The sequence below is a fragment of the Staurois parvus genome, unplaced genomic scaffold (genome assembly GCF_062004578.1).
Source record: "Staurois parvus isolate SC_StPar_1 unplaced genomic scaffold, SC_StPar_1.0 ptg000727l, whole genome shotgun sequence".
Classification (NCBI taxonomy): Eukaryota; Metazoa; Chordata; class Amphibia; order Anura; family Ranidae; genus Staurois; species Staurois parvus.
The window spans coordinates 5,050,467-5,071,025 of record NW_028318523.1 but is presented as its reverse complement, the minus strand read 5'-3'; the positions used below and the strand labels follow the sequence as shown (position 1 = coordinate 5,071,025).

Sequence of the window (20,559 nt, the reverse complement as noted above, 5' to 3'; positions counted from 1 at the left end):
GCGTTAGATGCACCAAGGCTCTCTAGCTTTTGGAGAAATGAAGAGCAGACGGCTCACGGCTCATTTGAACAAGCCCATTGACCATACAGTACATATCTTTTATGGTGTATTAGCGTCTTTGCATACATTTTAATGCCATTTCTAGATTTCAAATGCGCCCTTAATCCCATCTTGACCACACACCCCCTGTATCTTTATACAGCCATGCAAATCAACTTGTTAAACGTAACCAAGCACTGCAATCAAAATATTTGAAATCCAATCTAGTGTTCATAATGGAGGCATTGTTTGATCCAAGTCAGGAATTTCTCTGTCTCAAACAGACATTGTTTTGTGCCACAGAGATCAGATTGCCAAGAATGACTTGTATTTTCCTGTATGTTCTGAGCTCTCTTATCCTTATCTGTGACACAGTGCAAGTAAATTGCAGCCATTCAATTATTTAGCTGAATGCAGGCTGAGGGGTGTTAGTAATTACTAGGACTTTGTACTGTTTTCTCTTTGTGTACCTTGACCTGGCCATGAGTATTTAAAGGGGATTTGTGTTGGTTGGCTGGCCAGCTTCAGGTAAACCTCGCCTGCAGGCAGTCTTCACTGTACTAGGTCGGTAGATCTGGAAAAGAAAACACAGATTTGCAGGCAGTCTAGCTGGTGAACATGGATGAAGAGGTCAACTCAGTGGAGTTAAAGGAGAAATCCGGTCTTGAGAATAATGGATTTATTGCAGATCACGACGAAAAGGAGGAGACGCCAAGCAGGAAAAACAGCCAGATCGAAGAGTCCTCTTACGCGGTCAAACTGAATGAGTATGACCAAACCCTTCCATTAAAGCCATATGCTGGCATGCCAAAAGAAGTCCTGCTACAATTCTCCAATCAAATGTGCTACAAGGTCACACGAGAGATTCTATTCTGGCTCATCATTGTCGCTACTTTGGCCATCATTGCCGCCACAATCTCGATTATAGCTCTGTCGCCTAAATGTCTCGACTGGTGGCAGAGCAGCCCAATCTATCAGGTTTACCCGAAGTCTTTCCGAGACAGCGATGACGATGGCTCCGGAGATCTTAAAGGTAATTTCCAGATTTTGTGTTCCATTTGATATTTTATATAATTATAAAGATCTGTTGTCTAACAAGGTGCATATTATCTATGCAGGCGTTTAAATGCAAAATGCCCCATTGACTTGCTTTATTTGCAGTTCAAACGCAACTCAATAGGTAATGCTTCATCTGAAGAAATGCAAAGCATGTTGACCAGCTCCCCTCTGGAGCAATTTTTAAATTTTTAACACACATTAAAATCTGCATTTTTGGCTAGAAAATTGCTTAAAAATCCCCAGAAACTTATATATTTTCTAGAAACAGAGACCCTGTCAAATAAATGGCAATAGCAATTGTTTACATCACACAATATTTGCACAATTCTTGATCAAATCAATATTTCCAGTAAAAAAATACAATTTTCATGACTTCATCCTCATTTTTTTCTTGTACAAAATAAAGGATGAGGTATTGTCAGGTAAATAGATACCACACATCTGCGACCGTGCAACAGCGAAAAAGTATGGAACCCAAAGTTATCCACCATCAGCATTTTACTGTAACTGACAGTGCATGCTTGTATTTGGATGTGTGTGCACAGGGTGATGGGGTACTTTTACATTTCTTTATTATATTTTACATTCTTAAACACTTTTTAATTTTTTTTTCACAACTTTATTGCTATCACATGGGACCAATGAGCCCAGAATCCTAGGAGGCTGCTGGAGGAGACTTACCTTGATTGCTCAGATACTGCTGGCCATAGATGGATTGAAATTTGTTCAGTTCAGCAGGAACCAGCCAAGTATCCATCTATCTATGGCCGATTCTGATTAAGAGCATTTTATCTACTGATCATTTGCTCATGAATGGGCTTGCTGGAAAACTTTAGTTTGATCATTGTATTATTCTGACAGTGAAATCATCTGCCTCCTCTACAGTCAACATACAACGGCACACTGGTTCAGAGAAAAAAACCTGAGCCATGTAGGGTTAGCTTAATGTAGGCTATAGATGGGCTATAAATGATGCGATTCAGTTTTGATGGGGGAATCCCTACCGCGGAGCTATTGTGTTCTCCTGGTGAGGGGGGCATGAGGAGCCATACCTGCTGGGAAAACACAATAATTATTGCTAGAGGCTATAGTCACTGGCAAAAATCGCATGCTGAAAATCCAACATGCTGATTGTACCCAATTCAATCGATGGATCGATTTGCATACAGTCAGCCTGCCCATAGATGGATTGAATCTTCGCCAGTCCCTGATGAACTGGCCTGGCCGAGATTCGAACCATCTATGGCCAGCTTAACTCCTCTAATCCAGTACTTAGTTCCTTACATACAGTAGATTAATACAGGAAAGTCTTATTTTGAGTCCATTCAAGGTTCATATTTTAACTGAAGCCTTAATGAAGGGGGGAGTCTTTTCTGACACCTGAAACATGTTGGCTATTTTTCATTGTAAACCAAGAAATCAATTTGGAATCTTTTATCCTTTGGTTTGCTGTTTCTTCTATTGGTGCATGTTTTTTTCCTGGAGGATGCAGACATGTCAGAAAATTGGAATGGTGCAAAGAGTATTTTTCGTTAGAAGGGCCCCTTTTTAAACTTTCTTTAAAGTGAATGTAAAGCCAGATTTATATTATCTATCAGGTTTTTAATGCTGCCTGTGTCCCGCTGGGTAGGTTCCTCTCTGTTTGTTCTATTGACCATTGTCACTGGGGCTAAAAGTATGGGGAAATTCAAAGTTTTGAGCTATCAGTAGAATTGGAATGAAGGGGAAATATTTCAATGGGAACACCTGTCTATAGACAGAAAGTGAAGAACCCTCCCAATGTGACAGAGATAGAAAAATATCTAAAATGATATGTTTTGGCTTTACTCATCCTTTAAGTAGTCAGCGATCAAGACCTAAGCTCAGTTCTTCTACACCTTGGTCAACTGCATACAAGTGTGTACCATAACATGTCTGTTCCTCTCACTCTTATTGCACTTGGCACCTCATTTACCTCCATGTATAGTACCAGAATAATGATTCACGTGTAAATAGCAGTAACCATAATGATTTTTTTCTGCATGAGTCTCCTTCAAAAACCTTGTGTAGGTCTGCTCTAGACCCTACCTGTTGCTCTGTGCCACCTGCAGTGAGGGCATGTTCCACCTGTGACACACATTCCACACTTTGGGATCCCCTGCCCTGGCCATGAACGGCTGATGACATAGAAGAATGGGCTACAACTGGCCTTAGAGCAATTACAGATCATTTCTGTACTGACATGGGGAAATCGTCCATACATACTTGTTCATAGCAGGTACAACCTTCATAGCACTTTTGTAATATTTTACCTGTCTTATCTTGCCAGTATGTGTTTAACATTTGTGAGCATGAAATCTTATTCGGAATTAGACTGCAAATGTGATTGCTGTCATCTCCACTTGTATTTAATGCCAACTCCTCTGAATAATTAAATGATTATTGAAGTTTCACAATTCCGCCAACTGTATTGGCTACAAGAGCCAAGAATGTATAAACCACAAACTTTATTGAGAAAGAGCTCCTGGTGGACATTGAGCTCAGGACCCCAGAATAACAAAGGAGTGATGCAAATTGACAAGATGCCATGTTGCTGTAGTCACACAGGAGGCCTTAGTGGCAGTTGATGAGAGATAATATTGCTCCTCCTGAGTGATAATTGAACCGTTCTATTTGCCTCCAAACAACTGCCACAGAATGATACAGCTGCCCATACGTAGCAGGATCTCATTTTTTTTTTAGTTAAGGATTGAGTAGATTAAAAATTATTCCTCCCCCCCCCCCCCAAAGTGACATCCACCTTTCACTGCTTGTCATGTGCTAGCGCTGTGCTTAGTTCTGCTTTATCAGCCAAGAGGAATAGACCCATCAGACCACAACGTTACACTCCACCCAATCCATTGCACTGCCAGTCTAATTTAACGGTCAGAAAAAAAAAAAAAAAAGTATATATTTATAATTACATTTTTGCAATGCATGCGCATTCCCCAATGTTTTAACCATTTACAGATTCTGCAAGTACAGAAGAATAACTTTTAATCTGCCAGAAATGCACTAAACTCCTTTGGACTGACACCACATGCATTTTTGTGGACTGAAATAATGTGGTGTCAGCCCTGATCTACTATCATTTGTAAAATTACTAAATCCATCCCATGCTCCTCATCTCCAAAATATTGTGACTAATTGGTATTCTACAAGTTGTTTCCTTGATATAACCCTAGAGGTGTGCACATGACTGCTCTGAATTTGACATGATTAAGCGGCATCTTTTCACTTACAGAACATAAAAAGGTTGATTTTACACTGGAGAGTGCAAAATCTGGTGCAGCTCTACATAGAAACCAATTGGCTTCCAGTTTTTTTCAAGCTTAATTGAACAAGCTGAAGTTAGAAACTGGCTACAATGCACAGCTCCACCATATTTTGCACTCTCAGGTTTTAGTAAATCAACCCCTAAATGTTTATAATATTATATTTAACAGATCCAAAAAGAACAATTGAGAGGTTCATAGATAAGGTTTAGATTCACTTTAAGCTCCACAATTTAATCACTTGCCTTTAAATGTTGTATCGAAAATGTTAATTTACTTTCTCATCTTGTGTTGCCACCTTTTGCATTCATGATAACAAGTCTAAAAAAAAAAAACCGAGCAAACACTAGCTAATATGAAATAAAGCATCAAAGTGAAATTTATGTAGTGAAAATGAGAGCCTTTCACAAATGTAGTATTAAGAGACTCAGGTTTCTCAGCTAGCTTCCGGAATTCAACCTTCTCTCTGTCTTTCTGCTTTCAACTTCCAGGTGTGCAGGAGAAGATTGACCACTTTGTGTACCTTGGTGTGAAAGTTGTCTGGATTGCCCCATTCTACAAGTCAACGCTGAAAGACTATCACTGTGCTGTGGATGACTTCCACCAGGTTGACCCAAGTTTCGGAACTATGGTGGACTTTGAGAATCTGCTTTCTGCTCTGCATGATAAAGGTGAGGTGGTATATCTAAAAGTTATTTTTTTAATGTTTTGGATAGAAGAGTGAAGGCTTTGGGTTACTGAATTGTTGTATAAAATCATTATTTTTCTGTTTTTCACCTAGGTATAAAACTAATAATTGACCTCATTCCAAACCACACCAGCAATAAACACGATTGGTTCCTGCTGAGTAGGAATCGAACAAATAAATATACAGACTACTACATCTGGAAGAACTGTACGGGGGCAAATGACCAGGTTGTTCCTCCCAATAACTGGGTAAGCCTGTGTGATGTTGGAACATATAGCATTATAAACACCCTTTTAGGTGTGAAAGTCTACGTCACCCAAAGCTGAAATATCAGTTTTATGTGAACCTGGGTGGGCTGAATTCTCTGTCAGCTTATTATAGCCATCAAAGGCAGTATTTCCCCCAAAGTATGTTGATTTTCAGTGTTGTCTTTTATGGCGTTTACTAAAAAAAATGAATTTACTGCACCTAAAAAACCAATAGCTACATACCAACTTGAAACTTCAATGTAACCACGCACACTCACACCCAGCATCACATACTTAAATATATTTTGCCCTGCCATTCTGTTTAAAGATGGAAAGCAAAGGAAATACTTGGCACTTCTAGGTGTACAGAACATGTGACAAGGCTGGGCCAATCTGCTCAGTCACAGTGGAGTCCATAGGCCTTTGTCAGTTACTGCTCCAGACACTCAAGGTTTACACAGGGCTTGCCTTGTTTCCTGTCACCTTAATGGACTGTTGGGGGAATGAGATTAAGGTAAGTCTGTGTCATGGCCAGGGGTCCGACTCGGAGATCAGTAACTATAGCAGTAGAGAGGCCAACAGGAAGAATACATGGTCAGGTCACCCTAGTGGATGATGCTGGCTCACCCGAGGCACTGGGTCTAAGCACTAACTGGTATTCACCAGCGCTTCTGATGGTAGAGAAGAGTTTTGCTATGTGTTGGTACCAGGTTTCAGTCCTCAGGATCGGCCCACCAGGAAGTAAGCAAGCCGGGGTCCAGTGGCAGACAGCATGTAGAGGTCACACAGAAGTGTAGTCGGTAAACAAGCCGAAGGTCGGTAACAAGTTGTTTCAGGTTGGGATCAAGCAGAAGAGAAGTCGTGGAACAAGCCAAAGGTTGGTAACAAGAGGTAGCGATGATACGCACGGCAGCAGAAGAGACTAGAACCAGATATTGGCTGAAGAGAGCGCAATAATCTGGCAAACAGGAAGTGCAAAGGCATGGCTAAAATAGGAAGTTCATGGGAGGAGCTAGAGGTTCAAGGCAAACAAGACACATGGCAAGGTTGTCTTAAGAGATCAGGCAGTTAACTATCCAGCATTAGGTGGCTCAGCAAGAAGAGACATTACAGCAAGGGTCACAGCTTCAGACCTCAATCCGGTCAGTCTGCTTCTATTAAAGTGAATCTGCATTGGCAAAGTACCGATTCACTTTAAACCTAACTGTAAACCCAACTCTGAATCTTAATCCTTAAAGTGGAATCGCATTACATCCGACCGGATACATCTGAATTCATTATTAATAATCAAAGCAAACTCACCCATCCATGTCTCCATGCTTTATTTTGCTGAGACATCATTTTTAAAAACACCCCCTAGCATTTGTGGCAGTGGCCATCTTGAGTAAGTGCAGATGATTCATGTAGCATTTACTTCCATCTGTCCATAGCTCAGGCATCGGCTTAGATGAGAACCCTCCCTCCCTTCCCGAAGACTGGTGGAATGTATGACATCATTTGCCTAGGCAGGAAACCAGGAAGTAACTGAAGTAATGTAAAAAAAAAGTTTAAAACAAGTAAATATAATATACTTACCCATCAGTTTACTAATCCTAGCAGCATAAAGATTGAAAATAATCAGTGCTGATTAATAGAGAGAGAGATAACCTCAAACTAACAATTTGAACCCTTAAAGTATATCTAAACCCTACAAAAATGAAATATATTGCAGCTTACCATTTCTTGGATGTGGTGGCTGCAATAGTTTGTTTTCCTTTTTTTTTTTTCTCCTGCCAGTAACACACTTTCAGTCCCTGAGTGATAATGCTCACTCACTGTACTCAGTTACCTCAAATACAGTAGACAGTGATTAAAAACCTGTCAGAGGTTCTGGTCCTCCCCTAACCTAACCCTTCTCTTGTGTTCACTTTGTTGTCAGTCCCATTTGCTGTCTATACAGCAGCTAAACCTATACAGGAGCTCTCTGCTTCTAGCAGTTTGTGATCCCTAGGCATTACATGAGTGCAGTGCATGCTAAAAAAATCGTTATTTGTGATTCCCATCACTAAAGGCATTGTATCACACAGGCAGAAAGACTGAATGCAAACATGCCATTTGGCATGGGCTTATGATGACCACTATTAAAGCATAGAGAAAGAAAATGCAGAAGTAATAGGTCCTATCTGTACATGTTGTAGAAATCACTGGGTGTGTTAAGAACTAACATGTTTTAGAATTCCAATGATCTTAACTGTTTTTTGATGATTATCCTGTGATCCAGGCATCCAATGTTCTTTTTAGGTGAGCATGTATGGAAACTCAGCTTGGGAGTACGACAGTGTCAGGGAACAATGCTACTTTCATCAATTCCACAAAGAGCAACCCGATCTAAATTTCCACAATCCAGACATCCACAGTGAAATTTTAGTAAGTTGAACGTTTTATGATGGTTTTATGATGGTGTAGTTTTGTCTATCTATTATTATATTAAGTACCGTTTAAAAAAAATGCCAACAAAAAGACCTTACCCATGAGAAGAACTGTAGGCAAAGCACAAAGTTCATTGACGGATGAGCCGTCTGAGCCATGCCTTTTTTTTTTTTTTTTAGTGAACCACTTGGCACAAAATCGAAATATCTATATCCGATTTTGACCTACAACAGCAACAAAAGGACTGCCTTGACATGCAGGTTTCTGCATTTATACTGCAATAGCCTTTGCACTTCCAGTATATGAATATAAGTTGGTAACCTCACAGATCAAAGTTTTGAAGTTGCCACTGATGAAACAAGCATGCGGAAAGTGAGGTCTAAATCTCTGAACGTTTGCATACATGTTCATAAAAAGCTAAGAGAAAAAAAAACAACACAAGTGCTCAAGTCTGTGAGCATCCCAGGACCAAAGTACCAGTCACTCGCTGAGGTGCGGCTCTCTAAAGAACGGGGAATCTTGATAATACTGAAAGAAAGCAAAGAAGGGGCGCACTCTCCTTGTGCAATACCGTGATCAAAAGGAATTTATTTAAAAATTACCAAAGTATATACTCACAAACCAAGATTCATAAAACAAGCTCGGAACCAATGTGACAGTCCGAGCTAGTGGTAGTCTGGCAACAGGGTATGATAATGCATTTCGGGAGACGTACTCCCTTCTTCAGAGCTAAGCAGAAGGGAGTACGTCTCCCGAAACGCGTTAGAAAACCCTATTGCCAGACTACCTATTGCTTGGACTGTCACATTGGTTCCTAGCTTGTTTTATGAATCTTGGTTTGTGAGTATATACTTTCGTCATTTTTTTAAATAAATTCCTTTTTTTCACGGTAATGCACGAGGAGAGTGCGCCCCTTCTTTGCTTTCTTCATAAAAAGCTGCCCAAACGGTCCAATTTGTAATCTATAAATAAACCCTGTAGCCTGGCATAGAAAAAGGAACAAGCTTGAAGTATTGCAACATTTAATAAATAAATCAAATATTAGGACATTAGTGAGGAGTCTGGTAGTCGATCTTCTATTTTTCTGGTTTTCATTGGGGTGTTCTTAAAAAAATAAATAAAAAGGAACCTCCTATAGTGGAAACCAATGGTTTTCAAGCAAGGGGCTGCAGCTCACTGCCAAGCCATGGCCTCCCTCCTGCCGAGACGTGGATTTATTGACAGAATGGTAGCTCAGTGACACCATCTCTTCTTGGGTAGCATTTGCATCTTTGTGAGAAGCGAGGCCACTGATTGTGAGTTGAAAGATGTGGAGGAGGCGAGGTGTTTTAAGAAAGGACAGTGCAGGGGCAGACTGACAACTCATGGGGCCCCCGGGCAATAGGAGATCATGGGACCCCTGTGTCCTTGCCCAAACTCAAAAAAGCCTATGAAAAAGGTACCAGGGGCATCTCATGGGGCCCCTTACTGACACCAGGCCCTCGAGCAGTTCCCGAGTTTCCAAATGGTCAGTCCGCCCTTGGGACAGTGTGTATCTGAGGTAGAGGTGAGTGGGGTGTGAGGTGTAGCGGAGGCCCAATAGAGATACTAGGGTCCAGGGGTGGACTGACCATTTGGAAACTCGGGCACTGCCCGAGGGCCCAGGGTCAGTAGGGGGCCCCATGAGATGCCCCTGGTACCTTTTTCATAGGCTTTTTTGAGTTTGGGCAAGGACACAGGGGCCCCATGATCCCCTATTGCCCGGGGGCCCCATGAGCTTTCAGTCCGCCCCTGCTAGGGTCCAAGTAAGAGCTGGGGAGTGAAAAGCAATGTACATATGGTGTGTATCTGTGCTGCTTCCATTGCGTTACCTGCGAAGTCTAATAGGGAGCTTACACAGCATATTTAATAAGTGATAAAAAGAAGACTTGTACAGAACTTTCCTCCTGAAAATTCATATTGCTTGGCTGTTGTTCTGACTCCTTTAACCCTTACACTACTGGCGCCGTTTTTGCAGGGTTTTTTTTCCACACATGTATAAAAAATTATTTTAGGCCTGAAGATTACACAAAACTGCAAAAACATTATATATTTTCTGAAAACAGACACTCTAGAGAATAAAATAGTGGTAGTTTCATTTTTTTATGAAAAAAGGATATTACCACAAAGGTCTAGGAAATGCAAAATTTCATTAAAAAACCCATAACATTTTGGGGTACACAAACACAATAAATTACCCGTTTTTTGGTAAAATATAAAAGACAAGGTTGCACCGAGTAAACTGATGCACAACACCTCAAACCTAAAATTTGTGTGAGCTCATGAAATGACAACAAACTTCAGTACCCTATATGTTCTATAGGCGAAGCTCTAAAGGCCCCCTATAGGTCATCACTTTAGTGTTGTGGAGGAGGTCTGGTGTTAGAATTATTGTTCTCACTACGGCATGCATGACATATAACTTGTATTGCAATCAACATTTTAATGCTTAGGTGCATTTATATTTGCACATGCTTATATGTTTGGGTGGGGAGGCCTCAAAATTTATTTTTTTGGGGGGGATTTTATGGTGTAACTTAAATTTTTTACAATTTAATTTTTTTTCCCATCACATATGGGTCAAAAAGTCCCCTATCGGATGATGTTTTTGGTGACAGGTTATCTTTAATGAGACACCTTGGATGTCTCTTCTGTACTCAACTGAATGAAATGGAAACTGACATGGGGACCAGGAAGTGACAGCAAATACATCAGTTTCTGGGTCAGCAACCAGGAGAAGAGGAGGGCAGACGTGAATCGGCTCTCCACCCTCCCCTCCTGCTGCAAGCACCCGTTATGTCAATCCCAGGCCCGCAGATGGGCAAGCAGTGCCCAAGATGCGTGTTGGGGGTGTGGGGCGCCATTACCCGGGGTGCGTGGAAGCAATCGGGCGTCAGTGCAGCCTCCTGAATGCTTGCACCCGACAGGCAGAAATTTGTTAGATTTACACACAATCCCAGGAATGTGTGTAACCCAGGGGCGGACTGACAACTCATGGGGCCCCCCGGCAATAGGGGATCATGGGGCCCCCTGTGTCCTTGCCCAAACTCAAAAAAAGCCTATGAAAAAGGTACCAGGGGCATCTCATGGGGCCCCCTACTGACCCAGGGCCCTCGGCAGTGCCCGAGTTTCCAAATGATCAGTCCGCCCCTGGTGTAACCCCCCATATCAGGTCCGTATGACATACAAACTTTCATCATGACCCATGGTATGTCTAGCAGTAGTTATTCACATTCTACTGGACGTCTTCTGTAATGCAGATGCTGCATCACTCATCACAGTAGCTGCATGCAGAGGAGCACACTACCTGGGTGAGTGGTGAAACGTTCTTGGTATTGCTGAACTAGTCTAGTTGAATGTGATTAAATACTTCTAATTATACAACTGTGTAATATTAAAGGGCGTTTTCCTTTGTGGTGCATTACTGCTTGCATGTGAATGTGCATTATGTTAAATGAGCCCACTTACTTGCATTCGGCTGCAGACACATGGCAAAATGGAACAAAAAATTGATTTGCACTTAAAGTGGTTGTAAACCTCAGATATGAAATATGAACAAAGCATATCCCTCTATAGTGTGTACTTGCCTCAATTAAGAGCACTAAGTGTGATTTCTGTCTGTCTTATTCCTCTGCTATCTGTATGAATCACTTCTGATGAGCTTTCCTGACACCAATCAGCTCTCAGAGCTCTTCTCACTGAGCTCTACAGTATGTAAGTTCAGCATTCTGCTCCCTTTTTTTCTGACAGCTCAGACATGCTTTATGAATTTCAGACTTTGAATGGATGTAGAGGAGAGAAGACTGTAGGGTACAACTTATGTAGGAGGATTTGTTTAATCTCTGTGTATCTCCTGAGGCCAGTCACTTCATTGGGTATATGGGAGGGTTTACAACCACTTTTTTGCAGTACACCCCAGTGCATAGTACATGTATTGTAGGGACTTGCAGTACATTAGGAGGCACATACTGCCATTTAGGACTGGTTCACACCACAATTTCTGCTTTCTGGATGTTCTACTGCATGTGCATGTTTGATGTGTTTCAGTGTGTTTCTTTTTTTGCTTCATCTCAACTGAAGACAGGTATGTTTTGGTGCTTTTTTTGATGCATTTTGTTGCGTTCAATATAAAAAAAATGTAACGTTCTAATTTTCTTGACTGCACTGGAACACACTGCACTGGTGTGAACTAGGGCCTTTGGAATCCATGTTAACCACTTGCCCCGCGCTTTATAGCAGAAGTACTGCTACAGGGCAGCATGGCTATATATACGTGATTTGCATTGCTGGGTAAGAGGGGACGCGCACGTGTGTGCCCCTACCCACACAGCTATTGGTTCCTGGGGATGTCAACCACCAGGTCCCGGCTTGGACTCGGTGATTGTCGGCAGGGCTGAGAGGGGAGAGATCTGTGTGTAAACAACATTTATCTCTCTCCTGTCAGCATGGACATGCTGCTTTGTATCTCTCTGTACAGCCGAGATACAAAGCAGCATGTCTCCAAGGTAAAACAGCAGACAAAGTAAAACACACACAGCACACAGTTAACCCTTTGATCACCCCAGATGTTAACCCCTTCCTACCCAATGCCATTAATACAGTGTCAGTGCTTTTTATTAGCCCTGATCACTGTATTAGTGTCATTGGAGATGTCAGTGATACCAAGTCAGTTCCCACCCAGTGTCAGAATGCCTGCCGCAGTCCTGCTATAAGTCACTGATCACCACCATTACTAGTGTGTGTATATATATATATATATATATATATATATATATACATATATACTATTATACAGTGGGGCAAAAAAGTATTTAGTCAGCCACCAATTGTACAAGTTCTCCCACTTAAAAAGATGAGAGAGGCCTGTAATTGGCATCATAGGTAGACCTCAACTATGAAAGACAAAATGGGAAAACAAATCCAGACAATCACATTGGCTGATTTGGAAAGAATTTATTTGCACATTATGGTGGAAAATAAGTATTTGGTCACCTACAAACAAGCAAGATTTCTGGCTCTCACAGACCTGTACCTTCTTCTTTAAGAGGCTCCTCTGTCCTGCACTCATTACCTGTATCAATGGCACCTGTTTGAACTTGTTATCAGTATAAAAGACACCTGTCCACAACCTCAAACAGTCACACTCCAAACTCCACTATGGTGAAGACCAAAGAACTGTCGAAGGACACCAGAAACAAAATTGTAGACCTGCACCAGGCTGGGAAGACTGAATCTGCAAAAGGCAAGCAGCTTGGTGTGAACAAATCAACTGTGGGAGCAATAATTAGAAAATGGAAGACATACAAGACCACTGATAATCTCCCTCGATCTGGGGCTCCACGCAAGATCTCACCCCGTGGGGTCAAAATGATCACAAGAATGGTGAGCAAAAATCCCAGGACCACACAGGGGACCTAGTGAATGACCTGCAGAGAGCTGGGACCAACGTAACAAAGGCTACCATCAGTAGCACACTACGCCACCAGGGACTTAGATCCTGCAGTGCCAGACGTGTCCCCCTGCTTAAGCCAGTACATGTCCGGGCCCGTCTGAAGTTTGCTAGAGAGCATTTGGATGATCCAGAAGAGGATTGGGAGAATGTCATATGGTCAGATGAAACCAAAATAGAACTGTTTGGTAGAAACACAACTCGTCGTGTTTGGAGGAGAGAGAATGCTGAGTTGCATCCAAAGAACACCATACCTACTGTGAAGCATGGGGGTAGCAACATCATGCTTTGGGTCTGTTTCTCCGCAAAGGGACCAGGACGACTGATCCATATACAGGACAGAATGAATGGGGCCATGTATCGTGAGATTTTAAGTGCGAACCTCCTTCCATCAGCAAGGGCATTGAAGATGAAACGTGGCTGGGTCTTCCAACATGACAATGATCCCAAACATACCGCCCGGGCAATGAAGGAGTGGCTTCGTAAGAAGCATTTCAAGGTCCTGGAGTGGCCTAGCCAGTCTCCAGATCTCAACCCCATAGAAAACCTTTGGAGGGAGTTGAAAGTCCGTGTTGCCCAGCGACAGCCCCAAAACATCACTGCTCTAGAGGAGATCTGCATGGAGGATGGGCCAACATACCAGCAACAGTGTGTGCCAACCTTGAGAAGACTTACAGGAAACGTTTGACCTCTGTCATTGCCAACAAAGGATATATAACAAAGTATTGAGATGAACTTTTGATATTGACCAAATACTTATTTTCCACCATAATTTGCAAATAAATTCTTTCCAAATCAGCCAATGTGATTGTCTAGATTTTTTTTCTCATTTTGTCTCTCATAGTTGAGGTCTACCTATGATGCCAATTACAGGCCTCTCTCATCTTTTTAAGTGGGAGAACTTGCACAATTGGTGGCTGACTAAATACTTTTTTGCCCCATTGTGTATAAAAATATAAAAAAGTTCCAGTATATATACACCACCATTTGTAGACCTTATAACGGTCACGTAAACCAATTACTATACACTTATTGGAATTTTGTTTAGCAAAAGACATGTAGCAGAATACATTTTGAAGGAAACAAAACCTAAATTTCTGAAGAAATTTGATTTTAAAATCTTTTTATTGGATATGTTTTGTAGTAAAAAGTTAAAAATATAGTTATTTTCAAAATTATCGGTCTTTTTTCGTTTATAGCGCAAAAAATTAAGAACGCAGAGGTTATCAAATACCACCAAAAGAAAGCTCTATTTGTTGTAAAAAATGACATAATTTTAATTGATATACAGCGTTGCCAGACCGCACAATTGTCAGTTAAAGTAACGTAGTGTCGTATCACAAAAAATGGCCTGGACAGGAAGTGGGGGCGGTAAATCCTCTGGAGGACAAGTGGTTAAACACTGTCCATGAGTTTTTGATGCAGAATACAAATGCACTGGACTGCATCTGGTGTGAACCAGAATGGCACCACAATGCATCTTACAGAGCGCTATGCGTTACAGCAACAATGATTGAAATGGAATGGTCCAGCTCTTTCCCTCATTATACCTCCTGAAATGAGGGAATATGCGGCTAGAAGAGCAGGTGTCAATCTTTTGTATACTGACTCTAGAGAGGGTCATCTGTGGTTCCGTCATGGCAGGAAAAGCCCAGGTAGGGACATTAGTCAGTATGTTGCTGTAAGCTCCAGTGAGCCTTATACTATAGATAATTGATGTAGCAATAGTTTAATGAATACCACTTGTAGAATCATTTTAGCTTTCCCGCAACTTGATGACACTTGACCATAATTTTATATAAGGTCTATATTGTCTTTTGTCAGAGGCTGACATCTTGTTTTACACTTCCTTGCATCCCATCATAACATGAAGAATTCACTGAAATATCAGCAAGGTTAATAAGTTTACACTTCAATCAGCTTGTTAAACAGTTACATGAAAACTGCTGAACTTTACACCTGATGGTTTTCTTATTAAGTGATAATTATACATATAGCAATGCTGCTAGTACTGCTTAATGGCGTCAAGTTCTTGCGAGGAGCCTTTAAAAATGATAAAGAACATTCCCTGATTTATGATGATTAACTTTTTATGAATGACACAGATGGACTTGAGTTGGGTAAATCAAAGGTCACTGCAATTCCTGGAAACCGTCTTCTGACTTTTCATTAATTTCTGGGTTTTGAAGAGACTGATAAGAAGTTGGAACCTCTGTCAGGGTTGTAATGTTGCCTATGTCCTCAAAGGGTGATATGCTCCCATTTTGTCTAATGGCCATTAGGACTGGGGCAGAAAGTAAAAGAAGAAAAAAAATTGAGTTGTCACCCAAACAGAAACAGAGTAGTAATCTAACTTTGTTCTGGAAATCCAGATGGCAAAAAAAAGCTTGATAGGAGACTTCAGGAGGCATCAAAATGGAAAATATATCACATACTTACCGTACTTTTCCTTTCTTGGTGCCAATCCATGGCATAAACCAGTATGCTGCCATGTTGGCACCAGGAAAATGAAAAATTGGTGCCAGTCCATGACGGCATGCTGATTTCTACTACATATATGCTGCCATGTGGATGCAAGGAAAATATTTTCAAAAATTTTGGCTTTAGATCAACTTTAATCCAATGGGCACGAGGAGCAATACAAAGCAAAGGCTCTAGGACTTTATCCTTCCTAAAGCTGAAAAAGGGTTTAAGATGCTCAGATCTGCTCGCAGTTGAGTTTCCAATTCAACAAAGTAATTGCAGGGAAAAATCCAACGTGCCACTATTGTGAAACACAACTAACTTATTCCACTTGTTAGTGGTTTTCCAGCAACTGAATAAATCTGTTTTAATAGGATATTATCACTTTCTGGCTGGAGAAAGGTGTTGATGGGTTTACAATTGATGCTGCCAAGTTCCTTCTTGAAGCTGAGCACCTCCGGGATGAGCCCCAGGTCAATAAATTTCAAGAGTCGGTAAGTGCTTGCATGTTTTCCATATGTAATGTAAATGATCCCATAAAAATGGTTAGCTGTTGAAGGTTTGTTGGGGAAAATGAAGTAGAAATGCTTGTCTCCTATACAGTATATGAATGTATAGATGGCACAATTCGCACTGTGGGCACTTAAAAGACTTCCAGTAGAGGATAGGGAAGACAAATTGGTTGCTTTTATTACACCGATGTTTTAGTGAGTCACTGCTGCCGTTTATGAAGAATAGCTATATATCACGTAAACTCAGCAGTTCAGTATAACCCCAACAAAACATTACAGATATAACTTAAAGTTTTACTAAACCCAGGACCCCGCATTCACTATATCTGATCTCCCAGGACCCGGCATTCACTATATCTGGTCTCCCTGGACCCTGCATTCACTATATCTGATCTCCCAGGACCCGTCATTCACTATATCTGGTCTCCCAGTACCCGGCATTCACTATATCTGGTCTCCCTGGACCCTGCATTCACTATATCTGGTCTCCCAGTACCCGGCATTCACTATATCTGGTCTCCCAGGACCCTGCATTCACTATATCTGGTCTCTCTGGACCCTGCATTCACTATTTCTGATCTCCCAGGACCCGGCATTCACTATATCTGGTCTCCCAGGACCCGGCATTCACTATATCTGGTCTCCCAGGACCCGGCATTCACTATATCTGGTCTCCCAGTACCCGGCATTCACTATATCTGGTCTCCCAGGACCCTGTATTCACTATATCTGATCTCCCAGGACCCTGCATTCACTATATCTGGTCTTCCAGGACCCGGCATTCACTATATCTGGTCTCCCCGAACCCTGCATTCACTATATCTGGTCTCCCCGGACCCTGCATTCACTATATCTGGTTTTCCTGGACCCTGTATTCACTATATCTGGTCTCCCAGGACCCGGCATTCACTATATCTGATCTCCCAGGACCCTGCATTCACTATATCTGGTCTCCCAGGACCCTGCATTCACTATATCTGGTCCCCCACAGTACACAGAACATAGAAATGCAATTATTTTAGTAAATATAAACTGCTAAATGCCTTTTCTCATCAGCAGTTAGAGCAGTCTTGTGACTGCTAGCAGTGTCTGGCCAAGCACTGGTTAATCTTGTAGGAGGAGTTTTCATTCTCCTCTGACTGTCAAATGAGACTGCATGACCCCTGACCCTCTGTCTGGACAGCGCTGATTGGCCATGTGCTAATCACATACACTCTCCTAAAAAAAAAAAAAAAACCTCTCACAATACACACCAAACAGAGCATGTGCAGACTTGCCACTGCTGCTCTAACAGGATCAAATAGCTTTTTTACACAATGTGGAGGATTAACCCCTTAGGTTCCACAGTGAGTATAACAAGCATACTTTACTGCATATACAGACTGATTTCACTGTTGTGGGTATAGAATCACTTTCAATTTGAATTCAAGAAAAATAGCTCAATGTACGGCCTATCTAATGGATATATAAAGGTTTTACTAGTTTTGTTAGTCATAACTGAGCTGGTATGAATCAAGTAAAAAAAACTCTCTTCCCAAGGTGTAGTAAACAGCTTCCCCTGCTTTACTCTAACTCTAGGTTCACACCTATGCAGGTTGCGTTTGATGTGTTTCTGCATTGTGTTGTGTTTAATGTTTTTGCACTTGCGTTTTTGCTGTGGTTTTTTATGCATTTTGCATTTTTTTTCACATTTAATTTATTTTTCTTGTTGCTAGGCAGATTTTAAATGCAAAACGCAGCAAAAACTCAATACATACTTTTCTGCAGCGTTCCCATTGAAGTCTATAGAACCAAAAAAACGTGTTTTGTGTTAAAAAAAAAAGTCCCTGACCCTTTCCAAAAAAGCACCAGGTGAAAACGCAGAGATGTGATGTGAACCTATCCCATAGGAAATCATGTTAAATGGACTGTACTGCGTTTCTGCAAAACGCTGCAGAAAATGATTAGGTTTGAACCTAGAGTAAGGCCTATTTCACACAGGCAGCCAGGGGGTGGTAACCGCACATTAGCCCCATATTAACCGCTTCTGACTGCCCTATAACAGAACTACTGCTACAGGGCGGTAGAAAATCACGTGTATATATACGTGATTTTGCATTTATGGGAAAGGGGCATGTGCCGCCCTACCAGCGCTGCCATTGGTGGCTACAGATGTCGATCACCGGGTCCCGGCTGGAGATTCCCCCTGGCACCTGCCGATTACTGAGTATCACTGACAAAGGAGAGACCTGTGTGTAAACAACACAGATCTCTCTCCTTCCAGCAGTAACATGCTGCTGTGTACTTCTCCGCAATGCACAGCAGAGAAATACACAGCAGCATGTCTCTGTAGTAAATCACACAGTAAAACAGCACACAGTTAACCCTTTGATTGCCCCAGATGTTAACCCCTTCCTGCCCATTGTCCTTAGTACAGTGTCAGTGCTTTTTATTAGCACTGATCACTGTATTAATGTCACTGGGGATGTCAATGGCTGCAGTCCCGCTATTAGTTGCTGATCGCCGCGATTACTAGTATAAAAAGAAAAAAAAATTCCAGTATATATACCGCCATTTGTAAACGCTATAACTTTCACATAAACCAATTAATTTACACGTATTGGGATTTTTGTTTTTAACAAAGACATGTCGCGAAATACATTTTGGCCTAAATTTATTAAGAAATGTGATTTTTAAAAAATTTTTACTGGATATGTTTTATAGCAAAATGTCAAAAATATTTTTTTTCTCAAAATTGTTTATAGCACAAAAAATAAAAAAACACAGAGGTGATCAAATAACAAAGAAAGAAAGCTCTATTTGTGGGAAACAAATGGACATAAATTTAATTTATGTACAGCATTGCATGACCGAATAATTGTCAGTTAAAATAACTCAGCGCCATATTGCAAAAAATGGCCTGGTCAGGAAGGAAGGGAAATCCTCTGGAGGGCAAGTGGTTAAACTGCCATGCTGCAAAAAATACAAACAAAAAAACACGCATTTAGGAGGCCGCAGGATTGCCTCCTGAAAGCCTGACAACTGCTGCTTACTTGACCTTTGAAAAAGTGGTCCACCATGGATCACTTTCAAAATTCCCATGACTTTCTCTCCTTTCCTTGCAGTGCTGATAGTCAGCTCTGTCCATGCGGAGCCGGAGATCCTGTCATGCAGGGAGGTTCCTCGCACCACTCCAGTGTGAACTCAGGCTCAAAGTCACTATGACAAGTCTGGGTTCACACAGGAGCTGTGCAGGAAACCGCATCTTATTATACCTGCAAAGGTATCGGTACTCGGCAGTGGTGAGTACTTAACCGAAAGTATCGGAACTCATACTTGCCGGTAAAAAAAAAACATTATTTGTGCAACCCCACTAAATAATATACACACTGATTTGGGTTATTCTTATCAAAGAAATTATTATTATACAGTATTTATATAGCGCCAACAGTTCGCTCAGTGCTGTACATTACAATGGGAGACAATACACGAGACAGTACAATAACAATACAATGTGATACACGAGGGGATCGAGGGCCCTGCTCCTTGGAGCTTACAATCTAGGAGGGAGGGGATAGTGGTACAGGAGGAATAGCTGTGGGGGATGGAGTGGTAGGAAGAGTGGAGGAGATCAGCAATTAGCAGAGGGCGGGGTAGGCTTCCTTGAAGAGATGGGTTTTCAGGGTGCGCCTAAAGGAGAGGAGAGTAGGTGATAGTCTGATGGATTGGGGTAGGGAGTTCCAGAGGATGGGTGAAGCCCCGGAGAAGTCCTGTAGGTGGGCATGGGAGGAGGAGACCAGGGAACTAGAGAGAAGGAGGTCTTGTGAGGAGCGGAGAGTACGTTTTAGGTGGTATTTGGATATCAGGTCGGTGATGTAGTTTGGGGCAGTGTTATGGACAGCTTTAAGAAATGTAGCAGTATACATTTTGGCCTAAATTTATGAAGAAGGATTCTAAAATTTTGCAAAGAAAGCTAAGAAAAACGTGCTTTTAAAAACCTTTATTTTTTGCTATATAAATGAAAAAATTCCAAAAATTCAGCGGTGACTAAATACCACCAAAAGAAAACTCTGTCTAAAAAAATGATAAAAATGTAATTTGGGTTCATTTGGGTACAGTGCTGCATGACTGAGTAGATGTCATTGAAAGTGTGATAACACTGAAAGCTGAAAATCGGCCTGGACTGGAAGGGGGTGAAAGAGTTCGGTGCTGAAGTGGTTAAATCTGCTCTGGTATTTAGATACTTGATATTTGCAGATTAATGCAGGCTATACATGGGTCAAATTCCCAACAAATTTTCTTTAGAAAATCGAGATTTTCGTGCATTTTTAATCCGATGGTGCTACTATTGATTTTGAAATGTGACCAACCAAGCCTTTTATTTTACCTCGTTGCTACAGAA

At 41.4% G+C, this 20,559-nt stretch overlaps 1 protein-coding gene across 1 annotated transcript in view; it reads left to right on the top strand.

Moving 5' to 3' along the window:
• The first annotated feature begins 460 nt into the window (after window positions 1-460).
• SLC3A1 (solute carrier family 3 member 1) overlaps window positions 461-20,559 on the top strand; it is a 28,869-nt gene continuing 8,770 nt past the window's right edge. Inside the window, exons 1-5 of the mRNA XM_089653929.1 lie at window positions 461-1,072; window positions 4,883-5,062; window positions 5,173-5,327; window positions 7,608-7,733; window positions 16,041-16,160. Coding sequence (XP_089510055.1) covers window positions 658-1,072; window positions 4,883-5,062; window positions 5,173-5,327; window positions 7,608-7,733; window positions 16,041-16,160 — 996 coding nt within the window. The 5' untranslated portion in view covers window positions 461-657. The remainder of the gene's footprint in view (window positions 1,073-4,882; window positions 5,063-5,172; window positions 5,328-7,607; window positions 7,734-16,040; window positions 16,161-20,559) is intronic.